Source organism: Chrysemys picta, chromosome 9, assembly GCF_011386835.1.
Source record: "Chrysemys picta bellii isolate R12L10 chromosome 9, ASM1138683v2, whole genome shotgun sequence".
NCBI lineage: Eukaryota > Metazoa > Chordata > Testudines > Emydidae > Chrysemys > Chrysemys picta.
In genome coordinates, this window is record NC_088799.1 from 78,664,846 (window position 1) to 78,684,422 (window position 19,577).

The following is a 19,577-nucleotide window of genomic DNA, read 5'->3' on the forward strand; positions in this document are numbered from 1 at the left end:
GTCCAGGCGCTCACGGGACGCCGCACTTTCTCCCCGCAGAGCCGCTCCCGCGATGGACAGCAGGATCCCCTATGACGATTACCCTGTCGTCTTTCTGCCGGCCTATGAGAACCCGCCGGCCTGGATCCCTCCCCACGAGGTCAGTGCTTGGCTTCCGGCGCTCTGAAAAATGGGGTGCTAGGCCCTGGGGAAACTCCTTACAGCTGGAATGATGGTTCCTCTGAGAGCTCGGTTCTGGGTGAGCTGCCTTAGCTTAACCTGGGGGAGTCTTCAGAAATTTCTTATAAACCTTTGCAGCTGTAGGTGGTGCCAGTGATTCTCTTAAAATGAGCTAAACATTTACTAACCCTTTGTCAGGTTGGGTAGATTGAGAGGCAAATTGGATGGAAAATAGCTATTATAATTGTCTGTAACCTTTTTAACATAAGCATCAACTATTTTTGTTACATATTAATTCATTTTACACCAACAGCTTGCTCTGCCTTACAGATGGCTAAGACCACCAGTGCTCTGCCCCAGGAGCACGTAATTCAAGGTCCTCATCCTACAACCGCAGATGGACTTCTGCATGGAAGTCAATTAAAAACAATGGGGGTTCATATTAGTACAGAGATCCACCCATACTCATTGCAGGACAGGGGCCTAAATAAGAGCTAAGCCTGCTATAAATCAGAAAGCTGAACTAGAACTTACAAGCCACTACTTAATGTTGCTAGAAACTTCCATGAAATAAAATATTTAGTGAAAGCCATGTTTTGTTTTAAATCTTGTTTTGCAGTGTTCACAGTATTGAGCCTAGTACAGAACTCAAAGGTGAAATTCACTAAAACCTCAAACTGCTTAATCTGATCTTTCCATCCAAATAACAAGAAGCACAAAAAGTAAACAAGATCATAAAGTTTATTTTTGCTAGTTATCTCAGGCTTAATTAGTGACAGAAGAAATCTGTTTTAAAAGGATACATTTTAACTCTCCAAATAATCTTTTGAAACTTGCCCCTCTGTGTGTTCCTGGTGTCCTCTTCCCTTCTGTTTTAATACAGTGGTTGCAGTCCCCCTTTATTATCATGGAGTTCCTATTTGCAGCAGCTGCTGGGGCTTTTTGGCATTGATTTGCTCAGATTTCTGACCAGCTCTGGCTATCACAGGAGCATCCCTTGAGTAAAAATGGCAGTCCTCTGCCTTGCTTGGGGCCACCACACCCAGTCTCCTTGACTAATGCAAGGAACCTGTTCCACCCATAGCCATTTCTTGGCACAGCATCACACGTTTGAAAGGTGTTCTAGAGCAATGGTCCCCAACCTTTTTCGTCTGGCCAGACGATGAGCCACGGAGGAGCATCTGCCGAAATGCCGCCGACAAGCAGCGTCATCCAGAGGTGTTGCCACTGAAAATTGGCGACATTTCGGCGGCGCCTCTGGATGACGCTGCTTGACGGCAGCATTTCGGCGGATGCTCGTCCACTGGCCAGTACGCGGGTGCACTTAGATGCCCCGGCGCCCTCGGGCACTGCGTTGGGGACCCCTGTTCTAGAGGAAAAAGAAACCACGTGACCTACAGTCCTCCCAGGTCCCCCATCTAGACTGCATTGATCTACAGCAATTGTGCCATATCCCGTGAAGTTTTGTTGTTCCTATTAAAGGAGATGCTGAGGTTACAACTTTATTTGGCGCTGGCCCTCTGAGCTAGACAGCGGGGTCTTTAGGTTTCCTGGGTGGACCAGAAAGCCTAATTTTTGGGGTAGGGATGATGCCTTTTATAAGGAACTGGCTGAGAAGATATGTGGTCTGCTTAGGCCCAGTCAAAGCCCTGAAATTGTATGGTGGGCCATGCTCACAAAATTGGGGTGTGGGGGGGAAGTGAGAGCTCTGATTGGGGGTGTGGGCTCTGGGATGGGGATGAGGAGTTTAGGGTGCAGAAGGGTGCTCCGGGCTGGGATCGAGGGGTTTGGAGAGCAGGAGGGGATCAGGGGTGCAGGCTCCAAGTGGCGCTTACCTCAAGCGGCTCCTGGAAGCAGTGGCATGTTCCTTCTCCGGCTCCTGCGCAGAAGCGTGGCCAGGTGGCTCTGCACACTGTCCCATCTGCAGGCACTGCCCCTGCATGTAGGAGCCAGAGCAGGACCAAGCCGTGGCTTCCAGGAACTGCGTGGTGCAGCCCCAACCCTGCGCCCCATCTGGAGCGCCAGAGTGGGGCTGAGTCACGTGGTGCAGTCCCAACCCTGCGCCCCGACCGGAGTAGGGCCAAGCCGCATGGTCAGGTCCTGACCCAGCGTCCCAGCCAGAGGGGGCCGGCTTAAAATGGCCCACAGTTTGCCCACCCCTGGTCTAACCCCCTGATTCAACACATCCTTTAATATTGAATTATAGTGGTTTAACATGTGATGCTGAGTTCTGGCTAGCACTGCCCTCCCCTCACAGCCTGCATCCGACAGCAGAGATCCTTGCTTGTCCTGGATGGAATAAGGCTGTCACACTAGTTGTAGTGTGGTAGCGCGCACAAGCTCTATCAGGGTCAGGTCTCCATTGTGTTGGGTGCTGTACAAAAACATAGGCCAAAACAGACCTTTCCTGGAAAAGTGTACATAATAACACAAGTGGGGGTAACAAGCAAATGGCTGTGTATGTTTTGGGGAGGAAGGGAAGGGTGATGGTAATAGGGATGAGATCACACTGTAATGTAGCCTTGCTGAGTGTTAGCTGGCTTTGATGGATCTCCTTTAGCTGTACATAAGTACTTGATATCAATGACTTGAGGAATCCCTGCTGGCCACCAGCCTCACCACTTTTACTTGGCAGCATACCATAGGTATCAAAAGTGCATCTTGAGCAGTGATAGCATGAAATTCCTGTCTGGGGTGTATAAAACTCCTTTAGGGGGATTATGTTCCCTGCTTTCAGGTCTCTTACAGCAGTTGTTGCATTTTGCAGAGAATTGGCCACCCTGACTACAATAATGAGTTGACCCAGTACCTGCCTCGCACTATTGTGCTGAAGAAGCCTCCTGGGGCTCAGGTGAGAACTCTGAGGGCATGGCACTAGCCTTTTCTACAGGCCCAGGTAGGGTTGACTGCTGGTTGAGGCCTGGCATCAATGTGTGCAGTCTGCTGCTTTAGTATGTTCTTGTTCTGCTGTGGCAGGTTTGCTTCACTCCAGGGCTCTAAGGCACAATATGCCCCATGGCCTCAGGGGATGGGAGATATGGGTCATACACAAATACTGTCTTCATCTACCGCTTCCTAGAGAAGCTGTTGGCAGTGAAGGATCAGTTCAGGCTCACCTCTCCAGCCCCTTGTACAACAATCTCATTCCACTGAGAGGTGAAAAGTCCTGCTTGGAGACCAGTCCATGTAGAGAGATGTTGGTGGGAGGAGGTAACCCCACACCACACTCTGAGAAGGATATCATCCTTCTGCACATGCTAAGGGAGACATTTTGGAGGCAGTGGCAGCGAGTTGTATGGGCCTGTGCTCCAGAAATATTCAGCGGACGGGCTCGGCTCCACCAATGTTCAGGGGCTGGTCTCTCCCACCATCCCTGCATGCCTCCCCCAGAGCATCTCCCAGTCCCTGAGCGATTTTAAAAGGGCCTCAGGGGCTGCCGCCACCACCAGCAGCACAGCGAGGCTAAAGCGTCTTCCTTCCCGCCCTCACTCCATGCAGCACACCACTCCTGGAAGTGGCTGGCACATCCCTGCGGCCCCTGGGAGTGCGGGTGTGTCTCTGTGCGCTGCCCCCGCCCCAACTCTGCCATTGGAACTGTGGCCAATGGGAGCTGTGGGGGTGGTGCCTGCAGGCAGCAGCATGAGGAGACCCCTGCCCAGGAGCCACATCGCACCCCTCCCAACCTCCTGCCCCAGCCCAGAGCCTGCATCCAAACTCCCTCCCAGAACCTTAGGCAGTTGCAGGGGCAGACTTGGACCCATTTTGGGCATCACCAAAAATTATACAAACCTGCTGCCCCTGGGAATGGGGCTCCTGTTACCAGGGTGACTCCCTCTCCTACTTTTATCACTTGTTAAAATGTTTCCTAGATAATAAACTGAAATTGCCCCTAGAAATTGGGGGGCAGGGCATGAGAGTTCTGCTGGCCTGTTCTTGGGTGATGGCTGACACTTATCCCCCCCCAGGCAGTGGATGTCTTGTGGTTGAAGCACAGGATTGGGACTGAGAAAAGCTTGGGGTTAAATTCCCAACTGGGTCACTGACCTCTACCTCCACTCCCCAGCTGTAAAATGGGGATGATGCTTCACAGGGGGATGCAAGGGTTGCCATAGAGGTGCCAGTAGAGACACTGAATGCTTCAGGGTGTTGTCTGAACCCATGGGTAACAGCTGCAGGTTCTGAATGCCTTCCCCTGCTGCCACTGGAGCAGAAGTCCCAGTAGCTGGCAGTTGTTCACATTCCACTCAACTACTAATCCTATTTTCTTCTCACAGCTGGGCTTCAACATTCGAGGAGGAAAGGCCTCCCAGCTGGGGATCTTCATCTCCAAGGTACATCAGTCCCTTTGCCATTCTCTCTGCCACTTTGTCTAGCGCTTTTTGGACAAGCTAAACCAGCAGAGTTTACTTATTTGGGGCTGATTTAGACACTACCTGGAGCTCTAGCACCCGTTGCTGTGAACTACCAACTGCCAAAGGATCAGCAAGTGGGGACAACCTGGATCATAGCACATCTGATTCCAACCCCTTATCCCTGTAGCTCTAATGAACCTCAGTTCTGACCCAAACCCCATGCCCTACTGTTTTGAGGGGAGCAGAGGTGGACACCACAAAGGGGAAATATAGAGGCTGAGTGGTACTACAGAGCTCTGGGGGTCTGCCTTGACCTGTTTGGGGAGGGAACTGTGGACTAGTGGCTCTGCATAGTCTGATATGTTGGTTTGACTGACTTGACCATCTTTTCTCTTCCATTTCCAGGTGATCCCTGACTCAGATGCACACAGAGCAGGGCTACAGGAGGGAGACCAGGTCCTGGCAGTTAATGATGTAGATTTCCAGGACATTGAGCACAGCAAGGTAAGAGCTCCCCCTGCTGCTGCTAGGGGGTCATATACTGCTTGTATCGATTTGAGATACATAGAAAAGGGTTTAAGGGAAGTGAGGAGAGCTGATCCTGCCCCCTCACAGCATCACCCCAGCCTGCACTAACCTGCAGTGTGGCATTTACTTTACAGCTTTGTCTATTAGCTAGAGCAAGTCTAGGAGGCATGCTCCTAGACCTCTATTCCTAGTTCTATTCCTGACTCAGTGTGCCCGTGGGCAGCTCCCATCTCCCCACCTATAAACTAGGAGAATGATCCTTGTCTACTGTGAGATTCTTCGGTAAGAGCTCGCTCTTGATTTAAAGAAGTGAGCAACCCTAAAAGGGAAAAAGCACAGAATTGGTCATCACAAGCCTGCTATAGGATGGGTAGGGGAGAAGCCCACCATCCCTTCCTTAATATGTTATGATTCAGGCCTGACCCACAGAAGTTGAATGGATGCTAAAGCATTGCACTTAGAGCAGCAACAGTAGTAATCAGTGCAAGTTGTGTGCTGGGGGTTGGAACCTCTAGCTGGGTTTGAGGGGTGGCATGGGGGCAGGCTCTTTAGAACTAATTTCTGCCAGCCCAATCTGTTAACTTAGTGACTCCCTTGCTGCTGCTTCCAGGCTGTCGAGATCCTCAAGACTGCCCGTGAGATCATCATGCGAGTGCGTTACTTCCCCTACAGTAAGTGCATGTTAGTTCCCTCTCCCATGACTCAGCTGCTTCTGAAATCCTAATGGTGAAGCCGGATGCTAGGCATCCTAGCAAGACTGTGCTGACCCCAGCTAAACAAATACTAAAAAGCTAGAGTCAAACATAGGATTAGAGTAGCAGGCTGCTGATCAGAAACAATTGCTGCTTTGATCTCTCAAGATTTTACACTAGTCAAATACAACAGTAAATGGGTGACATCAAGTAACTGCATATAAAATGGTCACGTCCTAGCAAGACAAGGTTTAAACAAACAACTAACCAGCTTAAACAGGTTCTTGGAACAGCTAGATCTAGAGCACACAAGCAGCAATTAGTCTTAACTCAGGAATTGGTTCAGTAGATATAATTTGAATAACTAACAGTGGCTGCAATTGTTAAACTTTCTCAGGGGAGGAAAGGTGCCACATAGTGGTGGCTCTTTAGAATGGAGATTTTTTTAAAAAGGAGACTGATCAACATGAGCAAATTTTAAAGCCTTAGGACTCTGCATGCTAAGCAACCAAGGTACAAAGATGTAAGAAAACACACAGGTGGTCAAATGACATGTTCGAGGTTATTGGAGCCAAACAAGTATCCTGCAGAAAATGGAAATCCAACCCTAATGAGGCCATCAGAGAGAAGCAAACTATGGCAGTCGAATTGGATGGAAATTAAACAGAGCAAATAGCCAGGGCCACAACCAGAAAGATATCCTTTAAATCTGAGATGTAGGATGCGTGAGTGTTAAACCCCACAAGTCCTATCAGGAAATCAAAAGGGGTAGCTAAAAGAAGAGGATACTGCAGTGAAGCTAAGTGATTTCTTTACATCTGTCTTCATGATGGGTGTTGAGATAGTGCCTCACCTTAGTTAAGATCAGGTGTCTTGACTGGAGTGTCAAAGGGAAGTGCTAGAACAAGCTGACAAATCAAAGGGCACCAAATCCCTAGATTTTGCTCTACTTTCAAGAGTGCTGAAGGAATTTAGGAATGAAGTGGCTAAGCTGCCAACAAACATGCCATTAAAATCAATTGCTAGAGAGCAGTCCTGTGAGTCTTGTATTCAGGCTGATCCTGGACCTTAGACTTGTCACCCTTAGTGTAGTAGCAATTTCCTCACTACTACTGACAGGACATGGTTCCATATAGAGCAATGCCTGCATTCAAATAGCACCACCTGAGCCCCTTCTCTGTGTCTCCTACTCCATCAGCCACACTAATGCCTGCTTTTCCATTCCAGATTACCAGAGGCAGAAGGAGAGAACTGTTCACTGTCCCTGATGAGGTCCTCTCTAGTAATGGCTGCTCTGCCCTGCAGTTCATTGGGTCACAGCAGGAAGACTCTGCTCTCCGCAGCATTGGGGAGATTTGACACTAACCTAGATTTTCCTTCAAGTTTCAGCTTCGGGCAAAGGTGTGACTATCCTGCTGGCTCTGTGGGTCTCAGCTCCCACAAGATCCCAGCTCTGCTCTCTGTACTGATGGACCCAACCTATTCCTGTTTACACCATGGAGTCAAGGATGTGGCAGGACAGGGAGCTGGGCTCTAATCTCCAGTTTCTGGCTTAGGCACTGCACTGCAGAAGTTGATGGAGAAGTGGGGTATGGAGGATGCTGGGGAATGAAGGGTGGCTTCTGTAGCCAGACCTGTATCCATGGAGTGAGTGTCTTTTCCAGTAGGTGATTGCTTCTTTTAAAGGAGATCCTTATAGGGTGCTGCTCTTGCCCATCTCAATGAGGTGTGAGGCCAAAGAGGGTGGGTCTGTATACATGCACCATGTCTGCATTAGAGCACAAGATGATGAGGCTGTGGTGCTGATTCTAAGCCAAGCACAGAGCAGGCTTTTTTTTCCCAACATGGTCTCAAATGTCTTTTGCCCTATCCATCAGGCACTGCAAAATTGTACAACACTAGTGAAGCAGCTACTGCTTGCTGTGTTGGAGGGAGAAAGTAGCTGGCAGAACCTGGCATTAGGTACAGCCAAGCTGCTGTCTGCCATTGCCTAGGTAGGTGCCTCTGCACAATTCACCATCCACTGGAGTTTCCTTTAAAAGTAGGCCCTATACCTTGTTCACAGCACAGAAGCACTTGGGAGGTAAGAGGAATAAAGTGCTCTGTGGTAAGAGAATGGGGGGAGGGGGGCAGCACAGCAGTTACTACATAGGAGATTGACTCTGCCTTGTTGTTCTAGTCCAGTGGCCACTTGCTGTAGCCTGACACTGCCATCTTCCCAAATTCTAGAAGGTGAACAAACTGTTCAGCCCCTTTTATGGACATGGCTAGAAATCCTTCCTCCCTCCCCAGCTGCTCCTTTCTAGGGCAATGGGTTGGTTGGGATCCATGGAAGAGAGAGGAGGTAACTTCAGTGAACTTTAGTATTGTGTGTCTGTCCAGCCATCTTCCTGGATTTTAAGATTAGGGCATATGTTTGTATCCCATCATGATTTAACACCCCCAACAGTGGAGTAATTCTTGGGACTGGTTTCCAGATCATGCTTGCTGTAGTCTAGCACCAAACACACACACAACTGTTCTGCTAGGCTCCTTGTGTAGCACTGCTGCTTTCATTGTTAAGCATTTCCTGCTGATGATGTGGTGGACATTATCTACTGAGGACACATCCATCATTTTGCACTATCACACCATTTGTCCCTTTACTATTCTCTCCCATTAAGATTCCCAGCCAGCTGTAAAGGGCGAGATACCTGCACTCATCCATCCCTCACGTTCCATCCATGTAAGCAAGTCACACAACCTGCTACTGAATTAACTCGATGTTGGCTGTTTATGAAGCAAAAGAGAACCCATCATGCCCTATGTGGGGAAGCTTATTGCAGTTCCTCTTAGCAGCTGACTTCTTGGTAGGAAGCACAGTAGTGGGGTGGTGTCATTATCCTCAAAGCTTCTTTGCTCTTGCCAAACAGGATCTGGGGCTAGGTCTGCCTTCCTGAGCTGGGATTCGTTCTATTGCTTTGTAGGCACCTAAAAGTCTTAATAAAAATAAAGTTACTTTTGAAGTCTGGCTCCTGTACTACATTTTAATTCCCTCCCAGGAAATGAATGTGGTCTGATGAATTGTACCCGCCCATCCCACACATGGAGGAAGTACAGTGAGCATAGCTCAATTGACATCAGCATTGGAGGCTAAAGTTATGCGCAAGACTCTGTCCTTAACTTCTGCAACTGCAGGCACTGGAAGGGACCCTTGGCACATGTAGGGACACTTTCTAACAATTGCCCACCATTGTGATTACTGGTTCAGTTCCAGAGGTGGGAACCCCAGTACAAGCCAAGCCAAACACTGAGTCAGTTTGACTTTCTCTGACAAGGAATCGGATGTGCCACTTAGTCCCACCTGTGGCAGCTGGTGTTGTCTCACTTCTGCTGGAAGTTCTAGTAAACACTGCTGTTAGCAACACTGGGACTGTCTCTTCAAAAAGGGTCAAACTGCAGGAAAAAAGCAGCTCTAGGCCCAGCTGTTGCACCTACAGGCCCGGGTTAGCCAGTCTTCTCCCCACCCCCAGTGCTTTGGACTCAACCCAGGGAATAAAGAGTTGAAAACTAAGGACAGAACTAACACAATGACTTGTTCTCAGTAACAATCTTCTATAAAACCTAACATGAGCTGGCAGCCTCACTGCTACAGGCCAGCTGCTGCCAATAGGAATAATGCCCAGGGGACAAGGAACCCAAGGCATTTCCACAGCAGAGACGGGTGAAAGTATTGCACAGGGCCCAGGCCCTTTCCTCATACTGACCTGCCTTTATAGCACACCCATGGACACAGTTCCACTGGCCTGGAGAAGGAACACAGTGTTATCATTACAAGCCAATCTCACACCCCACAAATCCAACAACTGTCAAGATTAGTTTCTCTCTAGCTTCATCAGTGTCACCTGCTTGAGACGGCAAAATCCTGGGGGAAAGTTCAATGAGCAGTCCCACACCCAGCCTCTCAGAGCCAACACCTACCATGTATTGCGGAATGGAGAGTGCAGTGAGCAAATAGGCCTGGCAGGGTTGAGCACTGCTGTCAGCACAGACAAGTGTATTTGCATAGGGTCTTAACAGGAGACTCCAATCAGTATCACTGAGGGACCTATGGCCATAGGTCCCTGGGCTGTCCCTAACTTACCTGCACACAGATGACTACAAACACAAACCCACAGAGACAAACGCTAAAAATTCTCACTGAACATTCAAGCTGCTCATCCTATTTGTTAAGAGCAGGACCCTCAAGTGCAGCACTAGCTCCATCCATTTTACACCTCTCAGCTCCAGGACTCAGTCAACCTTACCATGCTCTAGATGTCCCTAAACCTCTGACTGCTAGAAGATGGGACTAGACAACAGGGGATGGATCACTCAAACTGCCTTGTTCCGTTCACTCCCTCTGAAGCATCTGGAACCTGCCACTATCAAAAGACAGGATACTGGGCTAGATGGATTCTGGTCTGACCAGTATGACCATTCTTATATTCTTACTAGAACTGTCAATCTCAGTTAATGCATGCGATTAACTCAAAAATTAACACTTTTTTAATGAGCGTTAATCACACATCTCTGCAGATGGGACTCAGTGGTGGCCAGGTAAGGAGGCACCTGCTGGGCAAAGGGGGTCACTGCTCAAGTCACCATGCTCAGGGGGTGCTGCTGCATGCCTCTGGGGCAGGGTGCCCCATCTCCTGCCGCCCTCCTCCACTGTGGATCCCACCTCTTTGCCCCTGGCCAACCTGCTCCTGACTGGGAGCCAGCCTCCTGTGCAGAGTGGGGGTGTGGAGGCTGATGCTGGGGTATTCCCCTCCCCTCGCCCATGTAGCTGGTCACCACTGAGCTGAGGCCAGGGAACGGGGGAACCTGTCTGCTGCTGCTGGCAGCTCAGAAGTGAGTGCTGCTGACAACAGCTGCTGCTGGCTGAAAAGTGCTATTCTGAAAAAGACAGTGCTCTTCCATACCCACCAAACCAAAACTATTGGCAAAAATATTTAAATAAAAGGTATTCTATTATTGTTTAACAATGCTATTAAAACTGCAATTAATCATGACTTTTTTTTAATCTCATGATTAATTGTGATTAATTTTTTTTACTCATTTGGCAGCCCAGTTCTTACCACTCCAAGTCCATTTCCTGTCACCTTGACAACAAAGCCAATCTGCTCCCCTGAGAATTATTTGCCTCAGTCCCTTTCCAGCTTCACTGCTGCAGCTACCTATTACAGCACCCCATTCAATACAAGCCTGCTTTGCTAGGGTCAAGTTCAGCCCTGGGGCAACAGGGTGACATCCCGAGTTACAGCAGCAATAAACTTGGGTCAGTCTTCAAGGCCTTTCTGGGGCACACTTCTCCCTCTTGCACTGGCGTTGAATTCCTCAGCTCTGACGGAGCATCACATGAACTCTGAACAGGGAAACATGTTTATCCTCTCTCCCCAGAAGTGCCCCAGGAGGTAGGGATGTCCATCCATCCCAAACTCACTCCTGTTGCCCGTTTCTGTAGGAGGGTACTTGGTCTAATGCTAACCAGTTCTTAATGGCTCTCAGAATACACAGACAAAACCTCTCAGACTGGGGCAGCATTAGCACTTCTGGGAGCAACAGCACAGTTGGCCAGATGCATTATGGATATCTTTACCTTCATATGAAGCAACAGATCTTGGTCACAGTACAGAAAGGACAGGAGTACTTGTGGCACCTTAGAGACTAACAAATTTATTTGAGCATAAGCTTTCGTGGGCTACAGCCCACTTCTTCGGATGCATAGAATGGAACATATAGTAAGCTAGCTATATCTACACACACACACACACACACACACACACCATGAAAAGGTGGAAGTAGCCATACCAACTTTAAGAGGCTAATTAATTAATAGGTCATCTTTATTAATTAGCCTCTTAGAGTTGGTATGGCTACTTCCACCTTTTCGTGTTGTGTATGTATATATTAAATAAAAATAAAATAAAAAAACTTAATGTTTCATTCTAAGCATCTGAAGAAGTGGGCTGTAGCCCACAAAAGCTTATGCTCAAATAAATTTGTTAGTCTCTAAGGTGCCACAAGTACTCCTGTTCTTTTTGCAGATACAGACTAACACGGCTGCTACTCTGAAACCTGTCATAGTACAGAAAGGATCATCGAGCAGAAGGAGAAGAAATTCATACCAGCCTATCGGAGGTCACTGATAATTTCCCAAGATTTACCCTGCTCACTGCGATAGCTGTCTCAGCACAATGGGCCCCAGGTGCTCCAAGCTCCCCACGCAGCCACTGTCCTCTGTTCCCATCTTGATGGGAACGGACACCCCTCTATGCTTGAGACCTAAACATGGTTTCTTGGCTCATGACAGGAAGAACTACAAACCCTGGGCATAAAGATACATTTCCCCCCTTTAATGTAAAACAGTCAGGAAGAGTCCAAACAGAGTCTAATGCAGTGTTGCTCCTGGAAGAGAGCCAAGCAGCATCAGTTCTCAGAGCCACTGTGGTCTCCCCTCTCGTCCTTCACCTCCGACAGGCTGCTCTCATCAATGTTCTCCAGAGAGGCAGCATGCTGGAGTGCCAGGTCTGACAGCATCATGGTGGGGAGCTCGTTCTGCTCAGGATACAGCCAGGGCTTCACACTGACATTGTGCTGCTGTTTCCAGGAGGGGTATTTCAAGCAGGCCTTATGCATCTTCTTCAGCATCTGAAGAAAGCAGAAAAGGGGACCAAGAAAATGGAAGCAGCCTAGAATCTGACCACTACCAGACCCCCTGCATTTTTGTATTTACTTAATGCTTGGGAAAGGGTAGGTGCTGTGCAGTTACCTGAGTCAGGTAAAAGGGGGAGACCTGAGTGCATGGATGGAGAGACTAATACTGTACAGTTCCATACAGGAGCATTTTCCATTTGTTTGGATAAGCAATCAGTATCTTCAATACAGCTAAGGATCTCATTGTGCTTCAGCTGCCTCTCCTCTAGGAGGCAGACAATTATTAGCCCCATTTTACAGATGGAGAAATGGAGGCTGAGCCAAAAAGTCAATGTGACACCTTGGCCAAGTCCAGTGACAGAGCTGGGGACATAACCCAGGATGCTGACCCATGCTGCAATCTTGCGTCACAACTACACCTCATGCCAAACAGGTTCCCCACAGTTATGCCCTGCAATCCTGACCTGTGCCTTCCCCACTACGCCAAGAGCTCAGAGGATGCTGAACTTCAGAATGCAGAATCCGGTGGTCACAAGCTGGGGACCCCAAGACAAAGCATTGTGCACAGGTTTTTCACCTCTCTGATGCATCAGAGGTTGGTCATTGTCAGAAGTTGGACTAACCAGGACAGCACATTTTAGTACCAAATCCAAGGATACCTAGGATGCCCCATTCTCTCTACTGCTCAGGCCTGTACCAGGAAGTTGGAGGGGCTGGAAAGTCGAAGGACAAGTTAGATCTCCACTAACTGCCAGCCCTTTCCTCTAACCATGAACAATGGTTGATCCTTATTACCCACTACTCAGGAGCTCCTTCACTCACCCTTGGTGCCAGGTACTGGGAAGCTTTATTCACAACCCACTTTGGCAGTTTCCCTAATGCACAAGAAAGAAAGGTGGAAAAACAGAATAATTAGTGAGCCATGGCAGAAAAATGCTGTATTTATGCTAGGGTGCAACTGCACGCAATGCTCCAGCCCCTCACCAAAGTACAATTGCAAAGCTGCAAGATCATTTCCATGGCATGTTGCCAAGTGATCCTAGATGGATGCTTAGGAGGGAAATGTGTGGAAAGAAAGCAATACAATTTATGCCCTGTATAAGGGAGTAGAATTTCTGTTCACCTAGACCTGAAGTTGCCTCATCCCCTTGCACACCCACAAGGGATACAGAGCCAGACTTACCTTTGGGGTCCACCTGAGCCAGGTAAGTCAAGGTGCAGCTGTTTGGTCCAGTTGACTGCACCAAGTATCCCGCCAAGATAGAAACAGCCCTTACCAGGTCCTTTCGGGGAGGATATTGCTGTATGGTGAAATCAGACACTCAAACTCTGTCACCTTCCCTGGACTCTCTCTCAGACCTGGTGTTATACACACAGGGCAATGGGACTAATCTAGAGGCTCAGACACCGTGCCTGGTCTGTAAAGCGTTTGCTGTGCAATACATATCCCACAATAATAAAAGGTCCCTGCACATCCAAAGGGACACAGGGACTACATACACTCTAAGGCATAGTAAGGGGTGGTAGATAAACAAGTGTAGCTCAGGTTAATAAGAGCCAGAGTCACATTCTGCTCAGAGCATCCTTAATGGATTGGGAGGGACAGCTCAGTGGTTTGAGCATTGGCCTGCTAAACCCAGGGTTTAGAGTTCAATCCTTGAGGGGGCCACTTAGGGATCTGGGGCAAAATCAGTACTTGGTCCTGCTAGTGAAGGCAGGGGGCTGGACTCGATGACCTTTCAAGGTCCCTTCCAGTTCTAGGAGATAAATTAATGGAGATATCCAAACTTCACCCAGCTCATGACTGTAGCTGTGGGGTGGAGTCATTCATCAAGGAGGCATCTGAGCAAGCACTATTGAGATTCCCCTGGGAGCATGGGACTATGTAATTAAACTCTTCCCACCCCCTGACTCACCGGGTGTTTGACAGAGAAGTTGATGATCATGTAAGATTTATCCACAACCTGCCAGGATCGCAGTGTCACCACATCTCTGTTCTTTAAGGGGTTTGGACATTTCCCTAGCCAAGAAGGAAGCAAAGTCACTTCAACTCACCAGTGATAAGAGTTGCAGGAAGTGCAGTCACACTAGGGGGTTTCTACCTTGCCTGCACTTGCCCCTCGGTGAGGTTAGTGATCTCTCTGTATCCTGCCACCAAAGCCTCCCCTCAGAGCCCAGCTGATCCTTCTGTTAGCAGCCTCAACAGAGATGCCAAGGATGAAATGAACCCAGGGGACTGAACTCCCCTCTCCTGTTAGAAAGTCCAGTGGGTTGAGGCATGTTGGTGTGTGAGAAGCTTGCCCTACTGCTGACCAGATGGTATCTATTCAGGGCATACAGAATGGGTTTAGTCTTTGCTCTTTCCTACTGAAGGGCCCATCCCGTTTCCTTGACTTGTTTAACTCAGGATTTCAATTCTCTGGGGTTGATCACACTTCCTGCCGCACTCAACCAATCAGAGCAGCCCCCAAGCCATCACTCACAGGAGTAGTAGCCCACATCAGCATTGGTGGCAAGCCGGGCAATGTCATGTGTGTCAATGACGTTCGTGTCCCACTTCCTGCGATACTCAATGTCATGCAGCACATCATACATCGTCTCCGCTGGCACATCTTGGATGTCAATGCAGCACTGCAGGCAGGAGCAGGACCACAGTCAGGACACTGGCTGGCTGGCTGCACCCGCCCCCATACTACCGATTGGAGTAGCTGACTTGATCCATGTATAGGGAAGAGCTCCTCATTCTCAGCTGGGCTCCCATTTGTGGGGAAGGGTGTCAGACAGGGTAACACTACCCCTTTACAAATCACTGGAACCCTCCACTCAAAACACTTTGCAAACATCAACCCACTGTGAGGGGAAATGATGAACAGTGAGGGAAGCAACTCACCTAAGATCAAAAACGGGGATAAGGGCAGAGAATCCATTCCAAAGTAACAATACTTATTGCCCTTGAAACATTCAGCAGAGACAAACGCAAACAGATCAGTGTTAAAAGCCCTATCCTATAACTAGACAAATCCCAGTCCACACAACAACCAGAATCACGAACAAGAAGCACATGGCACAGGCTTCCATAACTAAGGTACCACCGCACATGTTGGTGCAGAAGAATGGAGAAGGGAGGAAGGTGAGCAGAGTAAGTCAGAGCTGGACACTACGTTCCAGTCTCCAGATAGAAGCAACCAGGCAGACAGTGGAGGTGTCCAATCTTACACAGATGACTCCAGCGTGGAGATGCACAGTAGGCCCCCTCAACGGCTTGTGGTTGACCAGAATTCAGGGGCAAATAGCAGGTCTGGGAGATCCCAGAAAGAATAGCTTTCCTGTTACTGGTTCAGAGAAGCTGCACCTCTAGTTCCAATCCCATCACCCTGTACCAAACTTCAGCCACTTACAGTGGTGTTTGTCAATATGAGTCAATGATTTACAGAGAAAGCATAACTCAGACTGCAGTCTCAAGGCTGGTGCAACTCCACAACCACTCACTATGTTGTTCTATACCACATGGGAAAAGAAGACTCCTGTGGGGAAGGCTATCACCAGGGCAGACAACTGGATAGGAAGAATAATGAATGCATCTCACTGGCCACTTTCTTGGGAAGTTCACATCAGATTCCTGGCACCCAGATACTGGAGTGACAAGTACCTCTGGGTCACAGATGTGTCACATGGCAAAGGCGAGGGCTGTGTGAATTGCATACCAGGGAAAAGGGACACCAAAGCCCATACAAGATGGTGACAATTAGTACAGATAGGCTCCACTACATATTTTAGAGTTAATCAGTTATTCTAATCCTGGCACAGGCACTGGCAAGCACCTTCTGGGGCAGGAGCCCAGCAACTCCTCTGGTGCCCAGTTTCTGTTTCCACGTGACACGATCCCCGACTCCCCCCGCTTAGGGTCCAGGCCCAGACTACATTGGACCTCAGTTTGTGACAGGGAGCCAGGGCTACAAATAGTCAAACTCAGGGTGAGCGGAGCCTGCGGTGCCAGATCTGGGCGTGAGGCCATCCAACAACTTCCACAGCGAGCCCCGCTCCCGCAAGTGCCCTCTCCCAGCCCCCCACTCCGTGCCCTGCCCTGCCACCCCCGGCTCACCTTGACCGTGTGCACGGCGGGGCCGCCGGGCAGGGGCGGCTGCACCCACACCCCGACGCCCTCCCGGCTGTATCTGCTCTGCCAGCCTTGCTCCGCCTCGCACTGAGCCCGGAAGGCCCGGAAGGCGTCGGCATCGGGCACCTGCACAGGCTCCATAGGCGTTGGGGAGCCGGCGAGGTCAGCAGCAGAAGGCGCCGGACGGGTGAACACAGGTGCCGGCGAAGGCCCCACCCGCTCGCCACCCCATACGCAGTTGGCGTAGTAGCTCCCGCCCCTACCAGGTTCGCCCAGCTTGTCCCCGCTCCTCATTGGCTTCACTTCGTCGAACCAGCCGCCAATCAGCCAACGATTCCGGCCAGGTGCGCCCCGCCTGCCCCGCCCTACTCGCTGATTGGCCGCGACGTCTGCGGCTTCTTTTCCTGGTTGGACTGTCCCCGCACGGAACACACCTGCCGCCTCGTGACGGGTGAAATTTTAAAAATCAATGGCGGGTTCGGAATTAGATACAGTATGAAACAGGCCGCGCCCCACGTGGTTAGGAGCTGGGGAGGGCTCGGATTGGCTGTTGGGATGGAGTGTCTGGTGGGGATTGGCTCTAGAGGGAACAGCCGGGGCGGGGGGCCCTGCGAGGAGCAGGCCTGTGTCGCCCCGTGGCATGTCCGTCCGCCCCCTGCCCCGCCCCTTCTCCGAGGCCCCGGCCCCCACTCACTCCGTCCCCACCTGTGTCCGTCACTCACTCTTCACCTCACTCACTGGCTCGTTTTCAGCGGGCTGGGGCAGGGGGTTGGTGCTCCAGCTGGGGGTGCGGGCTCGGGGCAGGGCTGGGGATGAGGGGTGTGAGGTGCAGGAGGGGGCTCTGGGCTGGGGTGTTCAGAGTACAGGAGGGGGCTCGGCTGGGGGCTTGGGGTGCAGGTTCCAGAAGCGCTGACCTCAGACGGCTCCGGGGAAGTAGCAGCATGTCCCTCTGGCTCCTAGTCGGAGAGGCGGCCAGGAGGCTCCCCGTGCTGCCCCTGCGGTTCCCGGCCAATGGAAGCTGTGGAGCCAACGGTCGCGGGGAGGCAGCATGTGGAGCCCACGGGACGTGTTGCCATTTCTCGAGAGCCAGGCAGGGAGCCTGCCTGCTACACGGCCAACTAGATTTTTAATGTTGCTGACCAGAGCCGCCAGGGTCCCTTTTCGACCAGGTGTTCCAGTCGAAAAACAAACACCTGGCAACCCTAACTACGACCAGGGCGTGGAGCTGGCCCACAAGGCTGTGATCTCTAATGTCCATTAGCTGCAGACACTCTAGTGATGGGGGAGTAGGTGGCCTGATTGGAGCAAGGCGAGGAAATAGCTTTAGCTGTCTGTGTTGTAACTCTTCATGTAGGGAGTGGGCTCTCAGCGCTAGGGAGGGGTGCCCTTGGCAGAGCTGAAAAAACTGAAGAATAATAGTACTAGAAAGGCATCACTACATGCAGGATTGAAATGCAGCCACCTCTGGGGCTAAGGCCAGCATCTAGGCATTGGCACACAACCAGTCCAGCCCCTACTGCCCCATGCCAGTGAGACTCATTCCACTCAGTGCCCTGGAGTTTCCCATCACTGGGGAAGAGAGAAGGTGCCCAGTTTAAGTTTAAAACCCTTTTTGACATGAGAAGCTGTACTGATGTCACCAAAGTTAAGACACAGACAACAGGCTAAATCTTGCCCTGAGTTACACTCCCATCTAACCTCACTGGAATCAAAGGGGTTGCAGAGCAAATAAGTCAGAACAAGATGTTCTTTGTTATCTCAGGTTACATCTGCGCTAGAAGCTCTTCTGCTGATCAGCACTGGCACTTAGGCAGGTCAGGGGTGTGTGGATTATTCACATCCCTGATGAGCGATGTAAATTATACCAAAGTAAATTCTAGTGTAGACAAGGTCTAGTACAGGGCTCTATGCGGGTACTTGCTATTTTACCCCATGAGCCCATGTGGGTTTATTGTCCATTTCTGACTCAGTCACAGGCTGCTTTCTCACCCACCCTTTTCACTTCTCAGGTTAAGCACACTTTTTCTTCTTCCCCTTTATAGAGGAGAATTACTTATGCTTTGAGAAATACACTTGCAGCTGTACAGCGCTGTGAGTTAAACCTGTCTTCGTACAGCTGAGTAGGGAAAGCGCTGCAGTCTGTCCACACTGACAGCTGCCAGTGCACTGTCGTGGCCACATTTGCGGCACTTGCAGCGGCATTGGGAGCGGTGCATTATGGGCAGCTATCCCACAGCTATCTCTTCCCATTCTGGCGCCATGGGTTGTGGGCAGGGCCGGCTCCAGGCACCAGCTTACCAAGCAGGTGCTTGGGGCGGCCACTTCAGAGAGGGGTGGCACGTCCAGCTGTTCGGCGGCAATTCGGCGGATGGTCCCTCACTCCTGCTCGGAGCGAAGGACCTTCCGCCAAATTGCCGCTGCAGATCGCGATCACGGCTTTTTGTTTGTTTGGCTACTTGGGGCGGCCAAAACCCTGGAGCCGGCCCTGGTTGTGGGAAGGGTGCAGGGGGTGCGGGGCATTCTGGGTCCTGTCCCAACGCCCCGTGATGCATCGCTTCACATCCCAGCAATCCCTGTGTTTCCATCCACATTTGGCGCCATCTTCAACGGTTTCTGTGCAGCGCGATCTGTGTTCTGTTTTGGTCTGCGGGAAATGGAGCCCGAACTGCTGAGGAGTATGCTGACGAGTCTCGCCAGCACATCACATTTGGCTGTCGAGCTATTCCTTAAGATCCGAAGTGACAGTGAGGAGTCCGACGATGATAGCGAGTCGCGTAACACGTACGACACAAAATTGCTTTTTGCATTCATGGACATGCTCAGCACCGCGGAACGCCGCTTTTGGGCTCGGGAAACAAGCACTGAGTGGTGGGATCACATCGTCATGCAAGTCTGGGATGACGAGCAGTGGCTGCAGAACTTTTGGATAAGAAAAGCCACTTTCATGGGACTGTGTGAGGAGCTCTCCCCCACCCTGCGGCGCAAGAACACGAGATTGAGAGCTGCCCTGCCAGTGGAGAAGCGGGTGGCTATTGCAATCTGGAAGCTAGC

The 19,577-nt window shown here is 50.3% G+C and overlaps 2 protein-coding genes across 3 annotated transcripts; one reads left to right on the top strand and one right to left on the bottom strand.

The window, feature by feature from the left end:
• Positions 1-4: 4 nt before the first annotated feature.
• On the top strand, positions 5-8,741 carry PDZD11 (PDZ domain containing 11). 2 transcript variants are annotated; one of them, XM_065556546.1, is made up of 6 exons: positions 5-139; positions 2,927-3,010; positions 4,434-4,490; positions 4,917-5,015; positions 5,650-5,710; positions 6,959-8,741. In XM_065556546.1, exons 1-6 carry the CDS (start codon positions 53-55, stop codon positions 6,997-6,999), a joined length of 429 nt encoding a protein of 142 aa, XP_065412618.1. In that variant the 5' UTR covers positions 5-52; the 3' UTR covers positions 7,000-8,741. The 2 variants fall into 2 exon arrangements, with proteins under 2 accessions (XP_065412618.1, XP_065412619.1); XM_065556547.1 differs by having other exon boundaries at positions 109-238.
• Positions 8,742-12,087: 3,346 nt separating this feature from the next.
• On the bottom strand, positions 12,088-16,997 carry LOC101947348 (START domain-containing protein 10-like). The gene is made up of 6 exons (XM_005284496.3): positions 16,512-16,997; positions 14,893-15,040; positions 14,326-14,429; positions 13,593-13,710; positions 13,232-13,284; positions 12,088-12,403 (listed from the first exon to the last, which is right to left on the bottom strand). Exons 1-6 carry the CDS (start codon positions 16,818-16,820, stop codon positions 12,182-12,184), a joined length of 954 nt encoding a protein of 317 aa, XP_005284553.3. The 5' UTR covers positions 16,821-16,997; the 3' UTR covers positions 12,088-12,181.
• Positions 16,998-19,577: the final 2,580 nt, after the last annotated feature.